Source organism: Benincasa hispida, chromosome 7 (genome assembly GCF_027475165.1).
Source record: "Benincasa hispida cultivar pf3 chromosome 7, pf3_genome.v1.1, whole genome shotgun sequence".
Taxonomy (NCBI): domain Eukaryota; kingdom Viridiplantae; phylum Streptophyta; class Magnoliopsida; order Cucurbitales; family Cucurbitaceae; genus Benincasa; species Benincasa hispida.
In genome coordinates this window covers 5,353,897-5,371,344 of record NC_143484.1, presented here as the reverse complement: position 1 = coordinate 5,371,344, position 17,448 = coordinate 5,353,897, and the positions used below count along the sequence as shown (strand labels likewise).

Below are 17,448 nucleotides of genomic sequence, written 5' to 3'. Positions count from 1 at the left end.
GAATGTTCTCAAAATCTCAAAAACATACAAAACTCTTCTGTTGTTTTCTCATCGTCAAAATAAAAAATCTTTAGCAAGAAGAAGAAATTTTTTTTTTTTTCAACATGCCAAAATTAACCACCACCCACTTACATGGGTGGAGAGAAAAGAAGGAGAAATGAGTTGTAACTCCCTCCCTTATTATTAAAATAATAATTAATATAAATATAAATATGATAACTAACTACTTATCATATTATATATATATATATATATATATGTTACATCAAATATAACATATAACCTATAGTTTTAATATTGTATCACATACAATATAAACTATAGTTTCTTTTCTGTCTTATATGGCATTTAATATAAATCACATTTATATTAAATTTAACAACTATGAATCTGATTCATACAAACTGTTTTTGAATTTCATTCAAATATTTATTTCCTGTCATTAAATTATAACGTATCAAATACATTATAACAATTATATCACATATAATTGAATCAACTTAATTATATCATTTATAATTAAATCCCTCTATTAATTTGAACAATTCAAATTAATCCAAAAATTGATTCTCAATTAATCCTATTGAGCTACCAAGGGGACTTCATGGACCTGTAGCTCGAAGCTCCAACGTACATGAATAATTAATTATACTCTTTAATTAAATTATTCACCATCTGTTAATTGTCGGGCACTCCACTAAAGATCAACAACTGCACTCTTCGCACTACAAATATATTTCTGTGTTCATTAGATATAACCAATCAACAGTACGATGGCCCTTACAAATTGCTCGTAAGTACAGCTAGGCCAAATTACCGTTTTGCCCCTATAGTTACATCTAACTCCTTAAGTACCACTGATTCATCTAATGAACAATAGATCATAGTTCAACTATGACTAAACCCCTCTCAGGCCAAGAGAGGGTGTGGTGCCACATTGTTCAAGACCCATAATCAACCCTTAAGGGAGTAATTTATCTATTTACCCCTGCCTCAGGAAAGGAGTGAATTTCATCTTGTGTAGTTGTGTTCTCAGCTCCCCAATCAGATGGATCCCCAAAATGGTAGGCTTGTTGAGTCGGCAATCTGGCCACTCTTACCCATACAAATCAAATGACCGCCCTCATAAGCAGCAGTTCACAACTCACTTAGGATTCAGGTCATGTTACTTATCGTCATGCTGGTGAAATGTAAGTCTCTATTATGAACGACGTTATATAATGAGACTAAACATTTCACGGTCCTGTCTTATACAAACTCCTTTGTATAGAATATTCCCGCTCACATATCTATATGTGAATGATCAGGATCAGATCATTTATAGAACTTTACAATAATTGTAACCCCTACAAAGCGAGCCATACTCGTAGTGTCACCAGGATAAGGTACCTAGTCTTATCCATCTACAACAAACTATTTAGGTTATCACTTAAACATGATCCACCCATATGTCTCTACATACATGTTTAAGTTACAAAGATAACCTTGGATGTTAGTTTATTGGTTTGTGGTTAATGCAACTAAAATATCATATATTTTATAGACAATGAATAAAATATCATATATTTTATTAAATACACAACGAGTTTGTTCAATAATGTTTACAAACTATAAGACCCTACGAGATTTAGGACATCAACCCCAACAAAACACGCCTCCCCCTGTTGCAGATCTACTCAACGTTGTGATTGTAGCATTGCAATATTGTGCCCTTTTTTTCTTTTTTTTTCGAATTGTAATTAAACTAAACTAATCGAAATCTAAACCTACATTAACATAACCTAATTAATTCTAAGGAAAAAGAAAAATAAAAAACAACGAAATTTTTTTTCGCTTGGTTACCTCCAGAAAGCACAAATTTTAATGTCAATTGTTCGATGTGACCCATCCCAATCAAGATATAAAGAAATTCTCGTATTTCTTCGGTCCTTTCTTGGATGAGTCGATATAGCCCGACAATGCAATAAGTGTTCCAATCTTTTGAAAAGAACTAGACAGATCGAATTTGTGGTTTTTTTATTTATAAAAGAAAAAGGAATTCAAATAAAGGACTCTAGGACTGTCTCTTCTGAAAATAAAGACTCAGATTCAACTGACTCAACTGATTTGACTCGTGAGGAAAAGACGAGCAATATTAAAATTAATTAAATATTTGATATTTAATTAAATATTAAATAAATGTTAAATTGATTAACTGTTAATTTAATTTAATTTAAATTCCAAATTAAATAGATTAATCAGTCAACTCCAATGCAGTACAGGGTAGTGGTTAGTGACGTGAAGGAATTTAACTCCCTTCACATTTTATTTTGAATCTTAGAAGACTACGAGATACAAAATAGCTCTCTCACTCTCATATAAAAAAAATAAATAAAAAAAGGAACAAAGAAGAGTTCTCTGGTTTTTCCTTCCCCTCCTCCAAAAACACTAAAGTTCTCATAAGCTTCCTTGTTCCAAAGAGAATAGCAGAGAAGATCGGTAGTCATGTCTTGCTCTTGATTTAACCGTGCAATGGATCTAGAAGATTGGAAAAAGGTCTTTGAGAATGTGTTCTACAAAGATTGTAATTCATCTTTCCTAATTAATTACTGTTAAGTATGTTTGGCCTAATTTTTTATGTTTCTTTTATGTAATTTTTCTATTAACAAAATTAGGGCAAAATGATAAATTTCTTCCGCATTGAGATTCAATCCCTTCAGCCAAACTTACAGTTTATTTTTTCGTATCTGGAAAATTGTGTAGGGTCATTTTTCTATATCCTTTCCTTTTTTATATGCAGCAGATTTTGATTAGGGATGTTTTCTTTTCCATTATGCCGGTCTAATTGCAAGATGTTGTTTTGCTAAGGTTGTCGCTTTTCGTTTTGTTGAAGCGTTTTGATTTTCGTGGTAGCCGAATGTTACAACTTTGAATTTGAATTATCATTGATCTTGAATGTCACACCCCAACCCAGATAACCCTCTTTACCTGAAAAGAGATGTGAAGATAGTAAACATCAACACTCTCGTGATATAGTCCTGATTAAACCTGAAAACTCATCTTAAAACACTTATGAACATAGTCATAATCAAATGATTTTAGCTCGACACATGCAGCTCGTTATGAGAATCATCAGTAAGACATGTAGTTTTTCTGAGACAATGCACAAATTAAATGAATTTACTTTACAACGAGCCATCACTAGTAATTACACTTCTATTACACGCTTTCCCCAATCTATATCATCCCAATTGAAACTCAGTTCAACCATACATACATATACAGACTACAAAACTTGAACTATATGAATGACTTGATGCAATGGTACACTTCGATTTCTTGTGGCACCCGGAACTCCTTTGCCCCCTGGGGGACATAAAGAAGGAATGAGCTGGAAAGCGGTAAATTTATAATAACATAGGTTTTCTCTTTTATAAATCATTTGTGGGAAAATTATAAGCTTCAAAAATCTTTGATGCATTCAAATCACACATACTCTTGAAAATCACATAAGGATAATTTAGTCATTTAAATCATTTGAGAGCAATCATAAACCCCACAACTTTTCAAACCCATAAGTTTAGAAGTTTCCATGATCATAATTCAGAAACAGATACTTTGACAAATCATCTTGGGTTATTGAAAACATATTTCAAACCTGAATCCACGTTTCCATCAATTCTAGGGTCATACATATACGCAGAGCTCATACCACAGGCTTAGGTTCCTTCCTGGGTTCAGCCATATTTCAGCCCCAGAAATCTCCTACCATCCTTGGGGTACCAACCATCTCAACAACCTGTACTTTTTACACTACCAATCTATCTGGTGCTACGGAAATTAACTCTCTCAATCGGGTAATTACCTATTCATTACCAAACCAGGGTTACCTCTTTTTTTTTAGAAATCATCAAACTCACCACCACAAGCTCACGAAGATCCCCTACTAGCTACGGTCTCCAAGTCTAGGGTTATGAAACCTCGTTCCACAAACTTATATAAATACCAATCACAGAAAGTATCTCACACACTATTCAATGCTTCATCAAATGCAACAACAACAAGTTCGTTTATAAACCATATAAACCACATCAACATAAAATAAAGTTCCAAACCACTATTTAATAAACCCAATTCATATATAATCAATACGAATTCAAAAATCATATTCAATGCATTCTTGGAAACATATCACAGTAAAACATATCACTCCACCAATCACATCATATACATAAGTAGATTTATAATTTAAAACATTAAAAGTAAACCACTCACAGTATATATGCTTCTCTTCGGTAATTCCTAATTTTTCCAACCTTGATTTAACCTACAATCAGTGTTACGAGCTCTTAGTTATTTCCTAAATCAAACATAAACTAAACTCAAATGATTCTTCCCTTAAGAATAACTATTTCCACTTATTTTTTCCTTAAACCCCGATTCTTTCACATTTTAGGGTTTTTGCACTTTAGCCCCTAAAGTAATTCAAATGTAGCCTAAGGTCCCTCTTAATTCACTTTTAGTGTCATAACCTCTCTAAGATACTAATTGGATCTCAATCTTGGCTTAGTAGCACTTAAATAGTTCAAAATTAAAGAATTTGTCAATAGGGACAGCTTAAGGCCTTTGTAAGATCATTGTGTTTTCGGCCAGCTTCTACCATTATTTGAACTCTGATTTCATTCAATCCAGCCCCACAAACCACCCAAATTTCTTCCATAAAGCTCTTTTAACTACCTCTAAACTAAATTAACCATAGGTTTAAAGTCCACAAATTACCTCGGATAGCCCCAAATTCCCATAGTTTTCCCGATTGCTCTGTTTTTGCTAAAACTGTCGCAACCTACTGTTTCCTTCCAAATTGATGGCCTTTCCGATCACTTTTTCCTTCAGCAGCCATCAGTGGTCTTCCTCACCCAATCCTCTTCAACTTTCATGGAGGAAATTTTTCAATTGCACGACTGGTTGGAGAGAACTCGATCGATCTTCTTTTCGGTTCTACCCCTGTTCGCGACAGATTCTGCTTACCGAAAATAGCTCTAAATTCATCAATTCTAGACCAAATAACCTCAAACCTGCGCTACCCAACGTTATGATTACGAACACTGCCCTATTCGGCAGAGAATCACTAACCTCAGAGTTTGGAGCTTCGAAAATCCCTCAATAATCACAAATCTACTTCAAATTAGAACGTCCCTGTTTCTGCCAAATTTTGAACACCTTGCTGTTTTCCTTAAATATTTCGACCTTCCCGACCATACCTCTTCACAATACCCTTAGGGCTTCTTCCTCTTTCATTTCTCTCTGTAAGATGGTCGAAGAAAATCTGCCTTTGCATGACAAAATTGAGAGAACCGACTTCCTTTACCTTCAGCCTTTATACCAGCTGCCCAGCCCACTTTTCAGCAAATGAGAGACTTCCCGCTCCTGCTTCAGCCCATTTACCTGCTATATCACATTTAATTTCCAGCCCAAATATTTCACCATGAAGTTCCCTTAATAACCCACAATTTAATCTTGAAATTTATCTCACAATTTTGGTGAAATTCTCACATAGTTGCTCTCGGGTATCCATTGCCAAACAATACATGATTTATTTTAATTTCTTACTTGGACTCTTGGAGGGCATTTGGTGCGCATTGAAAGAGTTGATACGAATAATAAAGTGAGATATGTGAGTTTATGCGAATAACGAGGTAATAAATCTCTTTAATAATTAGTGAACCAAACGGTGGGTGACATGAATACTTAGTTCTTCCTTGTTATACTTATAAATTTTTCTTACCATATGTGATTTACTTGAAAAAAATTAGGTACCTAGTTAGGGTTAATCTTTGGTCAATAATATTGACTTTTCCCTTTAATTCATTTACCTTAAGCTTAAGTTTAAATAACTCTAGGAAAGAGAGAGGGCTTACTTTGAAGTTGTAATTCATCGTTCAAGCTTTTGCTAACAAAATATTGTTTAGGTCTTAAAGCGAGCCTAAGACTTCAATACTTGAGAAAGGATTCTCTATCTTAGGGAGAGTCTAAGACATTATTACTCGTGAAGGAGTTCTCAAACTTAGTGAGAGCCTAAGTTCTTCAAATGAAGGTGCATTCACAAAAAGGTGGAATGATTACGTTTGAGAAAGAGTCTCACATTTAAGGGAGCCTAAGTAAACATTCACTGAGTCGAGCATTTTGTGTGTCGTTGTATTTGCTACAACGTTATAATTGCTTGACTTTTTATTAGTACAAGTATCTTTATACGACCACGTTGTTCCACTGATGTAGATGGTATACCACTGAACTGGGTTACCAAATTCTATATTATTTTTCTATGTTTGTATTCTTTTATTTTATGGTTGTTCTTGTAAGTGCTGACACATTGTGTGTAACATGAATACTCTATGTCGTATCGATAACCTTTATTTCAATCCATATATAATAGAATGTGTTATCCATATATGAAATTTTTTTAATGGACAAAATATGTCGACCTATGACGAAGAAAAGGTCGATTTATTTTATTTCATTATTTAGTTAAACCAATAATTTGTTGTTATATAACAGATAAAAACAATCATTTCATTTTGCAAGCATATTTTAAATGTCATAAGTAAACGAATTTGAGGCATAGAAGTTTGGAACATCTAAAGAAAAGGGAAACATAAATCTGAATCCATCAAATGAAAAGAAGATTGAATTTAGAACTTTGCGGATCAAACTATATATTCTACACTATATAACATAGTCGAAGCCTAGACAATAATAAATCTCAAGTACTATCTAAAACTAAAGTAATATGTCAAAACAAGAATACAAACTAATTGCTAGTTGTAGAAAAAAAGAAAAAATAGTCAATCATCGATCAATGTAAGAACAAACAATGACGTCTACTCAAATTGAAGCTCGACAACGATGTGGTCATCGACGGTCGAACAATACAACACTAATATTTACTAACCACTAGTTAATGATACATTGATATCCGTAGGCTGACTTCTTAAATCTGGAACTAAATTAGGTGTCCAAGTTTCAGCACGAAGCGAAGATGTTGTCGTCGTCGTTGTCGTCTTGTATGATTTCTGTTCAACACTAGAGATTGGAAAAGCAGAAACGGGTAATATGACGTCGTGTTTCGACTTCTTTGGCTTTTGCTCCTGTTGGTTTCCAGATATAAAGCTTCCTACAACCACCTGCATTTTACAAAGTAATCGATATAAACTCAAATAACAAATTTGGTTTTGCATGAAGTTTGAAACAATGAATAGACAAAGAAGAGGCATGTACTTGAACTGGACTAGCAGCTACTAACAAACCAGCAACTCCACCACCAACAACTCGTCCGTCTGGACTTGCTAAGGAAACACTCATTCCACCGATTCTGCTCTTTGTTCCTACGCTGTCGCTCGGCATGAACGATCCCGACAATGAAAGGATTTCAAAACGCCCCTGTAAATGACAGTGATTTTCAAATTGTTAAAATTATAGGTTCAAATATAAGTTCCAAATATATATTTAATTACTCAAAATTAATTTAGATTAAATTAAAAAAAAAATACACTTAAATTTTGTAATTTGTATAAAAAATACTCTGAACTTTTAAAAGTTTTGAAAAATAGCCTTAACTTTGTGAAATAGTTCAAAGACATCCTTACCATTAGTATTGAACAGAAATAGTCAAACTTCAATGTAAAAATAACTATAAAATTTCATAAATAAAAATGCTCCTACCATTATAGTTCATATCCCTCAACTCAAATGAGAAGTTTTATTTATTTTTTCTTTTAGATAAACAAATGTCCAATGGTTAACAAAAAAGCAAGAGTGTATTGAAGAAGAGTTAGGAGAAAAAAAAAAAAAAAGAAAATATAGTAAAACAGTCGATTTTAATTCATATACTAACACTAGGAATATTTTTTTAATTTTTTTTAAGTTTAAGAGTATTTTTGAAATATTTAAAAGTTTAAGAGTATTTTTGAAATATTTAAAAGTTTAAGAGTATTTTTTTATACAAAACACTATCCATTAACATCTAAAACTAAGGATAAGGGCTTTTTTTTTCAACCAAAAAAAAAAAAAAAAAAAAAAAAAAAAAAATTTTGAAAGTTAAGGCTATTTTTAAAATTTTTTAAAGTTCAAAAGTATTTTCAATACAAAATACAAAGTGTAGGGGTATTTTATATAATTTAGCCTTAACCTAGGGATAGTTGCAATAGACAATATCTTTAGGACTAATAATTAAGTATAACAAAATCTATAAATGATAAACTCTATTGTTGATAGTCTCTTACTATATAGACTATGAGAGCTCCAAGAGACTATTGATTGATAGACTACTGATTGATTCTTATAATAGAATGTTTACTACTATAGACTCCAAGAATTGGACCTAGATTTTGTTATACCTGCAAATTTTTTTGCATTGTGCTAGATCAACTATAGAGTCTGATTGCTATATTTGCAATTATCCCTTAATTTAATATTTAAATTTACAATTTCAAATAAAATTTTTAGATCATCAATATTTGTTTTGAATTATTAAAATTATAGTTTAGAGTGATATTAAAAATGACAAAACTGATTTTAACCATTTTTAAATCACTCTCAAATATATCTTAATTCTTTTCAATTATATATGCATCAAAAGGGAAATATTAAACATAAAACCTCGTATGTTAATGTTCCTCCAGAGGAGTCAGGCTGACGAAGCGTGACGCTTGAAATCACACCGTTAGCAGATAAAATGCAAATTGCTCGAGGCCCTTGTTGAGAAAATGAGAGAATCTTCATCGTAACGTCCTAAAAATATCACACAAAACATCTTGTCGCTGAATCGAAACCTAGAATACTAATCTAATTAAACATTGAGCTAAAAAATATATAAAATTCAAGCAAAATTACCTCGCCAGTGTTGACTGTGATGATGTGGGGTGTAAAATTAGCACCTACAGAACAAGGTACCCATTCACCTATAATAAGAAGAAAAAATAACCACAGTCAATAGTCACAAAAGTAGAATAAAATCATATTTTTAGTGTTTTTTTTTCTTTTTGTTTCAACCCTGGTTTTAAATTGACTAGATATTTTTAAAATTATATTATTATACCTTTAATTTTAAACTAGAACGTTTTAAATGTTACTATTGTTAGTAATAAACATTCAAAATTCAAGTAAAATTGAATATATATTATTTATTGAAGGTTCGATCTAGATTTACTTTTTATAAATAATGTATTCAAACCGTCTTGAATACATATTTCGAAATTAGCATAATGTTTGTGCTTCAATTTCGAAATGAGAGATTTCGATTCTTCCATTTCATGTACTGTAAAAAAAAATCAATTTCTCAACGAAATCGATATATGTTAATCATACCTCATATCGTTAGAACTAATTAATCATTCACATTAACTAACTCATCTATTTGGACTTTCAATTACCACTAATTAATTAACATCAAGACAACTTTTAAAAAGAATTAGCATCAAGACAGGGAGACTTTTTCATTAACATCAAGGGATTGAGTGAACTTTAATCAATAATTCACAAATAAACTTCCAATTTATATCTAATAATTGTTAGTGATCATACAAAATTTTGAATCAACATAGGTTTTCTTTCTCTCTATATATTAAAGGTCCACACAAACTAAACGCTGTTGAAGTCAAATTTCATTACCTAAATTCTCCACTTCATATTTGGTTTTGGTCAAGGAACTCGCCGGCCGCACTTTTCCACGTTTCTCCGCCGAGAAATCAATCACTGCCGCCGGTGCCGGTGCGGACGCCGATATCGGCTTCGGCGACAGTGCCGCCACATTCAACTTTCCGTCCGGCCCATACTTCCTCGGTCTCCCCCTTTTCTTCTTAACCGACGCCGCTGCAGAACCTGCCGGACCACCACCTTCCGGTGGTGGAGCTGCTGTCTCGGATCTCGGAGGATTTGATCCAGCCGCCGTTGTAATCCCATTTCCGGCATCCTCTTGTCCTCCCTCCATAAATCTTTGTGGACTTTTCTGTAATTAAAACAAAACCCAATTTCTTTTCCATCTCAATTCGCCATGGAATAAGAACGAATGAAATTAAAATAAATAAATAAATAAGCAATTTGAAAAGATAAGAAATTAAAAGGTTCCATAAATGGGGGATTTGGATTTGACCTGCAAAATGAAAATACAAAGACTGAGAGTGCTCTACTTCTGCTCTGGTTTGTGCTTTGATAGCAGAGATCAGAATTTAAGACAAAAAACAGAGATCTTATTTTTCCCTTTGTAATTTCTTTAATTATATAACTTTCTTTTTCTTCACTTGAGCTTGGGAAATCTTTTTGCCTAAGCTAATTGAGACTCTCCAAATTGAGATTTAAAATATATAAAATAATTCAATCTTTTTTTAGTTTTTTTTTTCAATTCAATAACTATAGGGTTTCGGAATATAACCTTTGAACTCTAGGAAGAAAGATCATGACAAGAGTCTTTCGTACAGATGACCCATTCATGTGTCTTTTTATGATTAATGACTCATCTCCCACAAATATGTAAAATCTAATCAACGTATCGTGTTAAGGTTGACTATATACTATATCGTAGCCTTAATAGATGACCATTTTATCTTGATTTTTATTTTTCTATTGTGTTTTTTCCATTTTTCTAATAATCTATTGTTTTTTTAGAAAAATAGAGATGGTCATCGCATTAAGACTACAATAAACATGATCATCCACAACGTGATAAGTTATAAAATGCGATAGTGCATTGACGTAAGCAAAAGATTAGATTCATAGTTTATGAGAAGCGGGTCATCAATCATAAAGACACTTCTAAAAGGGTCATCCGTACAAAGAAACACTCATGTCAATAATTGTTGTGCTAAACTCACTTTAGCCATCAATTTTTTTTAATTTTAACAATTATAAAAATGAGATCTAACCATCCATTTTAAGGATGATATATAATTTAATTTGTATATTATATATTACGCTATTTATTAAATACTTTGTCTTACTGTATGGGTTTTGAATAAAAAATATTATTTTATTCTTTGTAATTATTCTTTTAATAAATTATTTCTAGAGAAAAAGGGGACAGGTTAGGTTTATTATTTATTTTTTTTATTTTAAATTTTCTTTTCCTTTGAACACTAAATCAAGAACATAGTATGAGTGTTCAAATAAAGGAGGTAAATGTCTGTAGCTTAATTTCAAATTAGCGGACTCTTTGTTCACAAATAGTATATTAACAAGTATTTGTTGTTAGTGAGCTCAAAAGAAAGAAAAAAAAGTATTTGTTCCTAGTAAAAATTATTTAGTTAAAATATGTACCAAAGTTTTTTTCTAAAAAAAAAAAAAACGTGTCAAAGATTAAATGTTCTCCACTCTTCATGTATAAACAAAAAAAACAAAAAAAAATTAAAATAAAAAAATTATTTTAAATGACAAAACTATTAAAAATATTTACAAATAATAACAAAATATTACCATCTATCTGCGATAGACCTCGATAAATCATGATAGATCGTGATAGAGTATTATCCGTGTCTATCATGGCACAAATAGACACATATAGTTTGTGGTCTATTGCGGTCAGATATAAAATTTTGTTATATTTGTAAATATTTTGGTTCATTTTCCTAAACTTGAAAACAACCATTTAAAATAATAATTAACATGAAATTAATTGTGTGGTAGTAGTATGATTGACTGATTTTATTATCAACAAAATTTGGCAATGTGTCTTGTTTTATGTGATATTTTCTGCTGACAAACTTGTGTTGTATCTTGTTGATTCTGTTTTAAATTTTTTTTTCTTGACCGCCTGGCTTTGATGATATGTTTTCTTTTTTTTTCTTTTTTCTTTTTTTTTTTTTTTTTTTTTTTGCAGAGAATATTCTCTTTACTTTATGATCTATATTGTGTCTTCTGTTTCATTTTAGGTTTAGGTCTCTCGAAATAAAAAGTGTGTGCAGTAAAGGTTTTGAGTTTATTCAAGTATCAACTCTCTTATCTATTGCTTTTTACTTGATATACTTTGTTGTTAGGTGTGTTACCAAGGATCGATTAGGCTAGGTTGGTTAGTTACCTTGTGAGTTTAGTAAATCACTTAGAGAGTAAGTGAGAACTCCTGATGAATAGTTGATGTTGTATTTAGGAAATTTTGTTCAACACATATTAGAATTGTGCATGTGAAAGTGAGAGGAAACTCAAATTTAAGGAGAGCCTAAGTTGAAAGTGATAAGCCCTGTTAGTGAATTGCAGAAGAGTGAGTCCATTAGTTGAGTTTTTTTTTTTTTTTTTTTTTTTTTTCCAATCATTAGACTCTTTATCTAGTGAAGTTTCTTTCCCTCGAACATATAACCTCCAAATCAATAGGTGACACTACACTAAATTGTGTTGTCTATCCTCGTGTCTCTCTAACTGTTCTCTTAATTTTGTTTATTAAGTTACTTGATTTATCAACTATTTTGCCACAACATCGTATTTGATTTATATGTATTTGGTGTTAGATTTACATAAAATTTGTAGATTGACTTTAAAATTTCAATTTCACGCTTTAAAATAAGTTTTATGTGAATGTAAAGCCTTAGTAATATATATATATAAAAAAAAATTGTTTTAAATAGTAAACGGTTGAAAACGTTTTCAAATTATAATAAAATATTATTTTTATAAGTAATAAACATAAATAGAAATTAATAGTCTGCTATCATTTATCAACACTGATAAATATCTATCTCTTATCACTTATGGATATTCATAGATGTTTATTAATATTTATCATCGATAGACTGTGATATTTTATTATATTTATAAATATTTCTATTCATTTTATTATATTTGAAAATAATCTAATAAAAAACTTTTTAAGGTGAAAAAAATATAAAATTTAAAGTTTATGGTGTAGGTTCGTAAAATAAGATTTAAACTTTTAAGAGGAATAATATAATAAGAGAGAGTGAGAAATGAAATTATATATTGTAGTATATTAAAATATTTCTCGTAAGTGATATAATAGTTTATTTGAATTAAAAAGTATATAAAATATTTTGCGTTTTGGTTGGAATCCGCTGGAGAAGACGTAAATATTAAAATACAAATGAAATTTAATAGTGGGTAGACGGTTCTTTTTATTATATATATATATATATACATTTTATTCAAAAAACAATAAAAAAAAAGGTAAACTTTATTATTCTATTTTGAAAGTATATGATGGTAATTATTATGACCAAATATTATATATTATATTTTAGGTATAAGAAAAGAAAATTATGGGTTTGCCAAGCCTTGAAGGAATTGTCTACATAAAGGAATATGAAAGGAAAAGCACATCTTAATTTCATTATTATTATAATAACACGATTAAAATTGCCATCATCGTTGTTATTAGAATAATTTTTTAGTTGTAGCGTTTGAAAGAGAAAAAGGGAAAGAGAGGGAAAATAATATTTCAAATTCAGACCAATTAAAGAGATATACGTTTGTGTTAGTTTTATATTTAAGTAATTGTTTTAAATAACAAAATTATTAAAAATATATTTAAACATTGCAAAATGTCATTGTCTATTAGTGATAGATGCTTGATAATAGATGTGTATCAGTATCACGAAAAAACAATGATATTTTATTATAATTATAAATAAGTTGGGTTATTTTTCTATATTTAAAAATAATCCTTTATACTTCTTTTTTTTTTCTTAGTAAATCATTAATGATTTATATGCTTTTTTTCTCTATGCCAATTTTTTCTTTTTAAATTTTTAATTAATAAATTTACCTATTTTTGTAAATAATATAAGTAATATTAATATTATTATTATTTTTAAATAATATTAATATTATTGTTGTTGTAGTAGTATTTTGTTTTTGGAATTACCACTCCATTAGCCCAACAAAAAAATTTTGAGATTATAATATTATTGGCTTATTGCTTTGTTGGGGATTGTTAGTATTTAATTTTTACTGGAGAATTTTTTTTAAGTAATTATTGGAAATTCTTTTTCATTATCTTCCATGCAGGGAGCTTTTGAAAAAAAAAAAGGATTTTTTTTTAATTTATCTCATAAAACTGCGACAAAGTTGAATGGTGTGCACTTGAAAATTTGATACGAAAAAAAAAGAGAAATATTTGAATTTTTTTTTTGCTAAATTTTAAATATATGACATATTTTACAAAGAAATGACTATTTTTAAATAGAGGAAAATGAATCAAAATATTTATGAATATAATAAAATTCTATAGTCAATCAACTCTTTATCTTATCATTTTATCGTTAGGAAATAAAACGTCTTTTGAATTTCAAAAGTAAGAGAAAATACTTTTTATAAGAAAAAAAATTTTAAATAGTACAATAATAGAGAAATTTTCACAGAAAGAAAAATATAAAACTATTTACATAAACAGTAAAAAAAGAAAAAATACTGATAGATATTCATAGACTTTTGTCAACGTTTATCACATAATATCAATAATAGACTTCTATTAGTTTCTATCATTGATAGACACCAATAAACTTATATTCATCTCTATTAGTTTCAATCAAAGAAATTAAAATTTTCTATTTTATATATACAGTTTTTTTTTTTTAATCTCCGCAAAAGTATTTGGAATCAGATGCTTGGTAAAAAAGATAGATAAATTAAAAAATATAAGAAATTATCTTCAAATTTACATATATTTAATGTTTTAATCATTATTTTTTAACCCACTTGTTTTCTCCACCATCACCTTGAAGTATAAAATTTTATAATCTTTAAAAAAAGTAATAAATAAATAAATTAACAAATATATATATATATAAATACAACCATTGACCAAGTAATTGCATAAAATACTCAGAAAGCATCTTCTTTCAAAAATTAAATTTGAGTATCATAGTCCAAAAAAGGCTTCAAATAAACCAGAGTGTAGATAAGAACCAACCAGTTCTTTATTATTTTCTGAAAAAATTAATAGCATATGCATATGGGTGGGAACTTCAATGCACATTTGCACCCATTTCTTTCCCCTTTTATTTGTTTTTTCCAAATTAATAATGGCCTGCATTATAATATGTATTAAACTTTTCATTTTCTTAACATTATTTATTCTGAAAAATAAATAAGAATATAATATTTATACTATAGTTTTCCTTAAAAAATATATATATATATTTTTAGTTTTTGAATTTTGAAGGATGTGTGTGTTGAATGAGAAATTTTGGACCAATCACAAGTCACCAAGTCATTTGCTAAACTAACGATGAATTTCTAAATCATTGATTTGGATCCAATTAGAAGTTGACAAATGTCCCGAATTGAATTGAAGACAAGTTTCGATAACGTCATGAATCAGATGAGATTAAATCGGTCCAATTTGATATTACTATTTGGGCTTAAAGTCCAAACTACAAAAAAAAAAAAGTTGAATTGGACCCAATTTCCAGATCAGGCCCAAAACCAACTAATTGGGCCAAAGGGTCAGGCCCATGGACCAACCAAGCCCACGAAACCCACCTGAGAACTCTATAAATAGAGAAATTCTCTTCATTTATAAGGGGGGCTGCATTTTCTACACTCAGAAGACCCAGACATAGTTCACTAACAAGCAGAGGACTTCCAAGACTCCTGAAGAGGACTTCCAAGACTCCTGAAGCTGCACTCCTATAAGGCAGAAGACCTTTGAAGACACAAATACTCTTTCAAGACTTTTACTTCAAGCTTCCAAGACTCCTGAAGTTGCACCCCTATAAGGCAGAAGACATTTGAAGACACAAATACTCTTCTAAGACTTCTACTTCAAGGACGTTCGATGCTTTCCTTCTCCAAGTCAAGCATATTCACCCAACTAAGAGAGAATCAGAGGATCAAATATTAGAGATCGAACCACATCACATCAAATCAACTCCAACATCAATACCAACTCAAGTTCAACTCCACGAAACACGTTTTTCTGGAAGCCTCGTGCGAACACTAATCCTCCAAGAAGATCAACAAGCCCTAAAGGTCGATCATCCAAGAAGATCAACAAGCCCTAAGGCCGATCATCCAAGAAGATCAACAAGCCTTAAAGCCGATCACCCAAGAAGATCAACAAGCCCAAAGGCCGATCATCCAAGAAGATCAACAAGCCCTAAGGTCGATCATCCAAGAATATCAACAAGTCCAAAGACCAATCCTCCAAGAAGAACAACAAGCCTAAAGGTCGATCATCCAAGAAGATCAACAAGCCCAAAGCCGATCACCCAAGAAGATCAATAAGCCCAAAATCCGATCACCCAAAAAGATCAATAAGCTTAAAATCCGATCACCCAAGAAGATCAACTAGCTTAAAGTTTATAGTTTATTTTAAAAGCATTAAAATACTATGTATTAGAGATTGTACTCACTTTCCATAAAATTAATACAAATACAAAGTTCAAATTCCACGAAATAAATTTCTCTTGAAATCTCGTGTGAACAAATTGGCACACCCAGTGGGACCTCTCTACCTCTCATCTCTTTCTTAGCATTCAAATAAACCAAATGGCGCCTAAGAAGGTGGCATCCAAATCTCCTAAGAAGATGGCATCCAAAACTTCCTCTGCAAACGGCTCATACAAGGGACCAGTCACCCGCAACCGCTCAAAAGAAATCACGCGAGAGCAAGAGAAGAGCTCCCCCATCGCCCACGACATCTTGAAACAAATGATGGAATCCCTACTTGTCATCAAGGAAAACCCCTTGTTCGACAACTCTAATTTCGCGTCCGATGGACTGAAAAGAAATTCACCGCCAGATGTAATTTTTGTCATGATGGCAGATGTAACGGCGGAAGCGGCCATGGCTAAAATGGAAAGGAAGATTAACTTCCTAATGAAAGCCATCAAGGACGAGACCACGGGATCGCTGCCCTGAAGGAACAAATGCAGTCTTGAGAGGCTGCTCAATCAAGCCTAGCACCCACGATGAAAGCAATTGACAAGGGGAAGACCGTGGTACAAGAAAGCCAATCGCAACAGTCAGCCTCGGTGGCCTCTTTGTCGGTCCAACAACTACAAGACATGATCATGACCTCCATAAGAGCTCAATATGGAGGGCCGACCCAAACCTCCTTCATGTATTCCAAGCCATACACTCAGAGGATCGACAACCTGAGAATGCCTACTGGATATCAGCCCCCAAAGTTCCAACAATTCGACGGAAAGGGCAACCCAAAGTAACACATCGCCCACTTCGTAGAAACATGCGAAAATGCAGGAATAAGAGGAGATCTACTGGTCAAACAGTTCGTCAGAACCCTCAAAGGGAACGCTTTTGACTGGTACACAAACTTAGAGCCTGAGGTGATTGACAGCTGGGAGCAACTTGAAAGAAAATTCTTGAATCGCTTCTATAACACCAGACGCACCGTCAGCATGATGGAGCTAACAAACTCTAAACAACAGAAAGGGGAACCAGTTGTCGACTACATCAATCGATAGAGAGCTCTGAGTCTGGATTGCAAAGATCGACTCACCGAGTTGTCTG

At 31.5% G+C, this 17,448-nt stretch overlaps 1 protein-coding gene and 1 long non-coding RNA gene across 2 annotated transcripts; both read right to left on the bottom strand.

Moving 5' to 3' along the window:
* Positions 1 to 3,058: 3,058 nt before the first annotated feature.
* Positions 3,059 to 5,326, bottom strand: LOC120080847 (uncharacterized). Its single transcript, XR_016530966.1, has 4 exons — positions 5,113 to 5,326; positions 4,759 to 4,999; positions 4,255 to 4,306; positions 3,059 to 3,345 (listed from the first exon to the last, which is right to left on the bottom strand). It is a non-coding gene; the product is annotated as an uncharacterized LOC120080847 (long non-coding RNA).
* A 1,312-nt stretch (positions 5,327 to 6,638) lies between these two features.
* Positions 6,639 to 10,357, bottom strand: LOC120081986 (AT-hook motif nuclear-localized protein 1-like). Its single transcript, XM_039037171.2, has 6 exons — positions 10,127 to 10,357; positions 9,646 to 9,982; positions 8,869 to 8,936; positions 8,635 to 8,766; positions 7,255 to 7,416; positions 6,639 to 7,160 (listed from the first exon to the last, which is right to left on the bottom strand). Exons 2-6 carry the CDS (start codon positions 9,962 to 9,964, stop codon positions 6,924 to 6,926), a joined length of 918 nt encoding a protein of 305 aa, XP_038893099.1. The 5' UTR covers positions 9,965 to 9,982; positions 10,127 to 10,357; the 3' UTR covers positions 6,639 to 6,923.
* Positions 10,358 to 17,448: the final 7,091 nt, after the last annotated feature.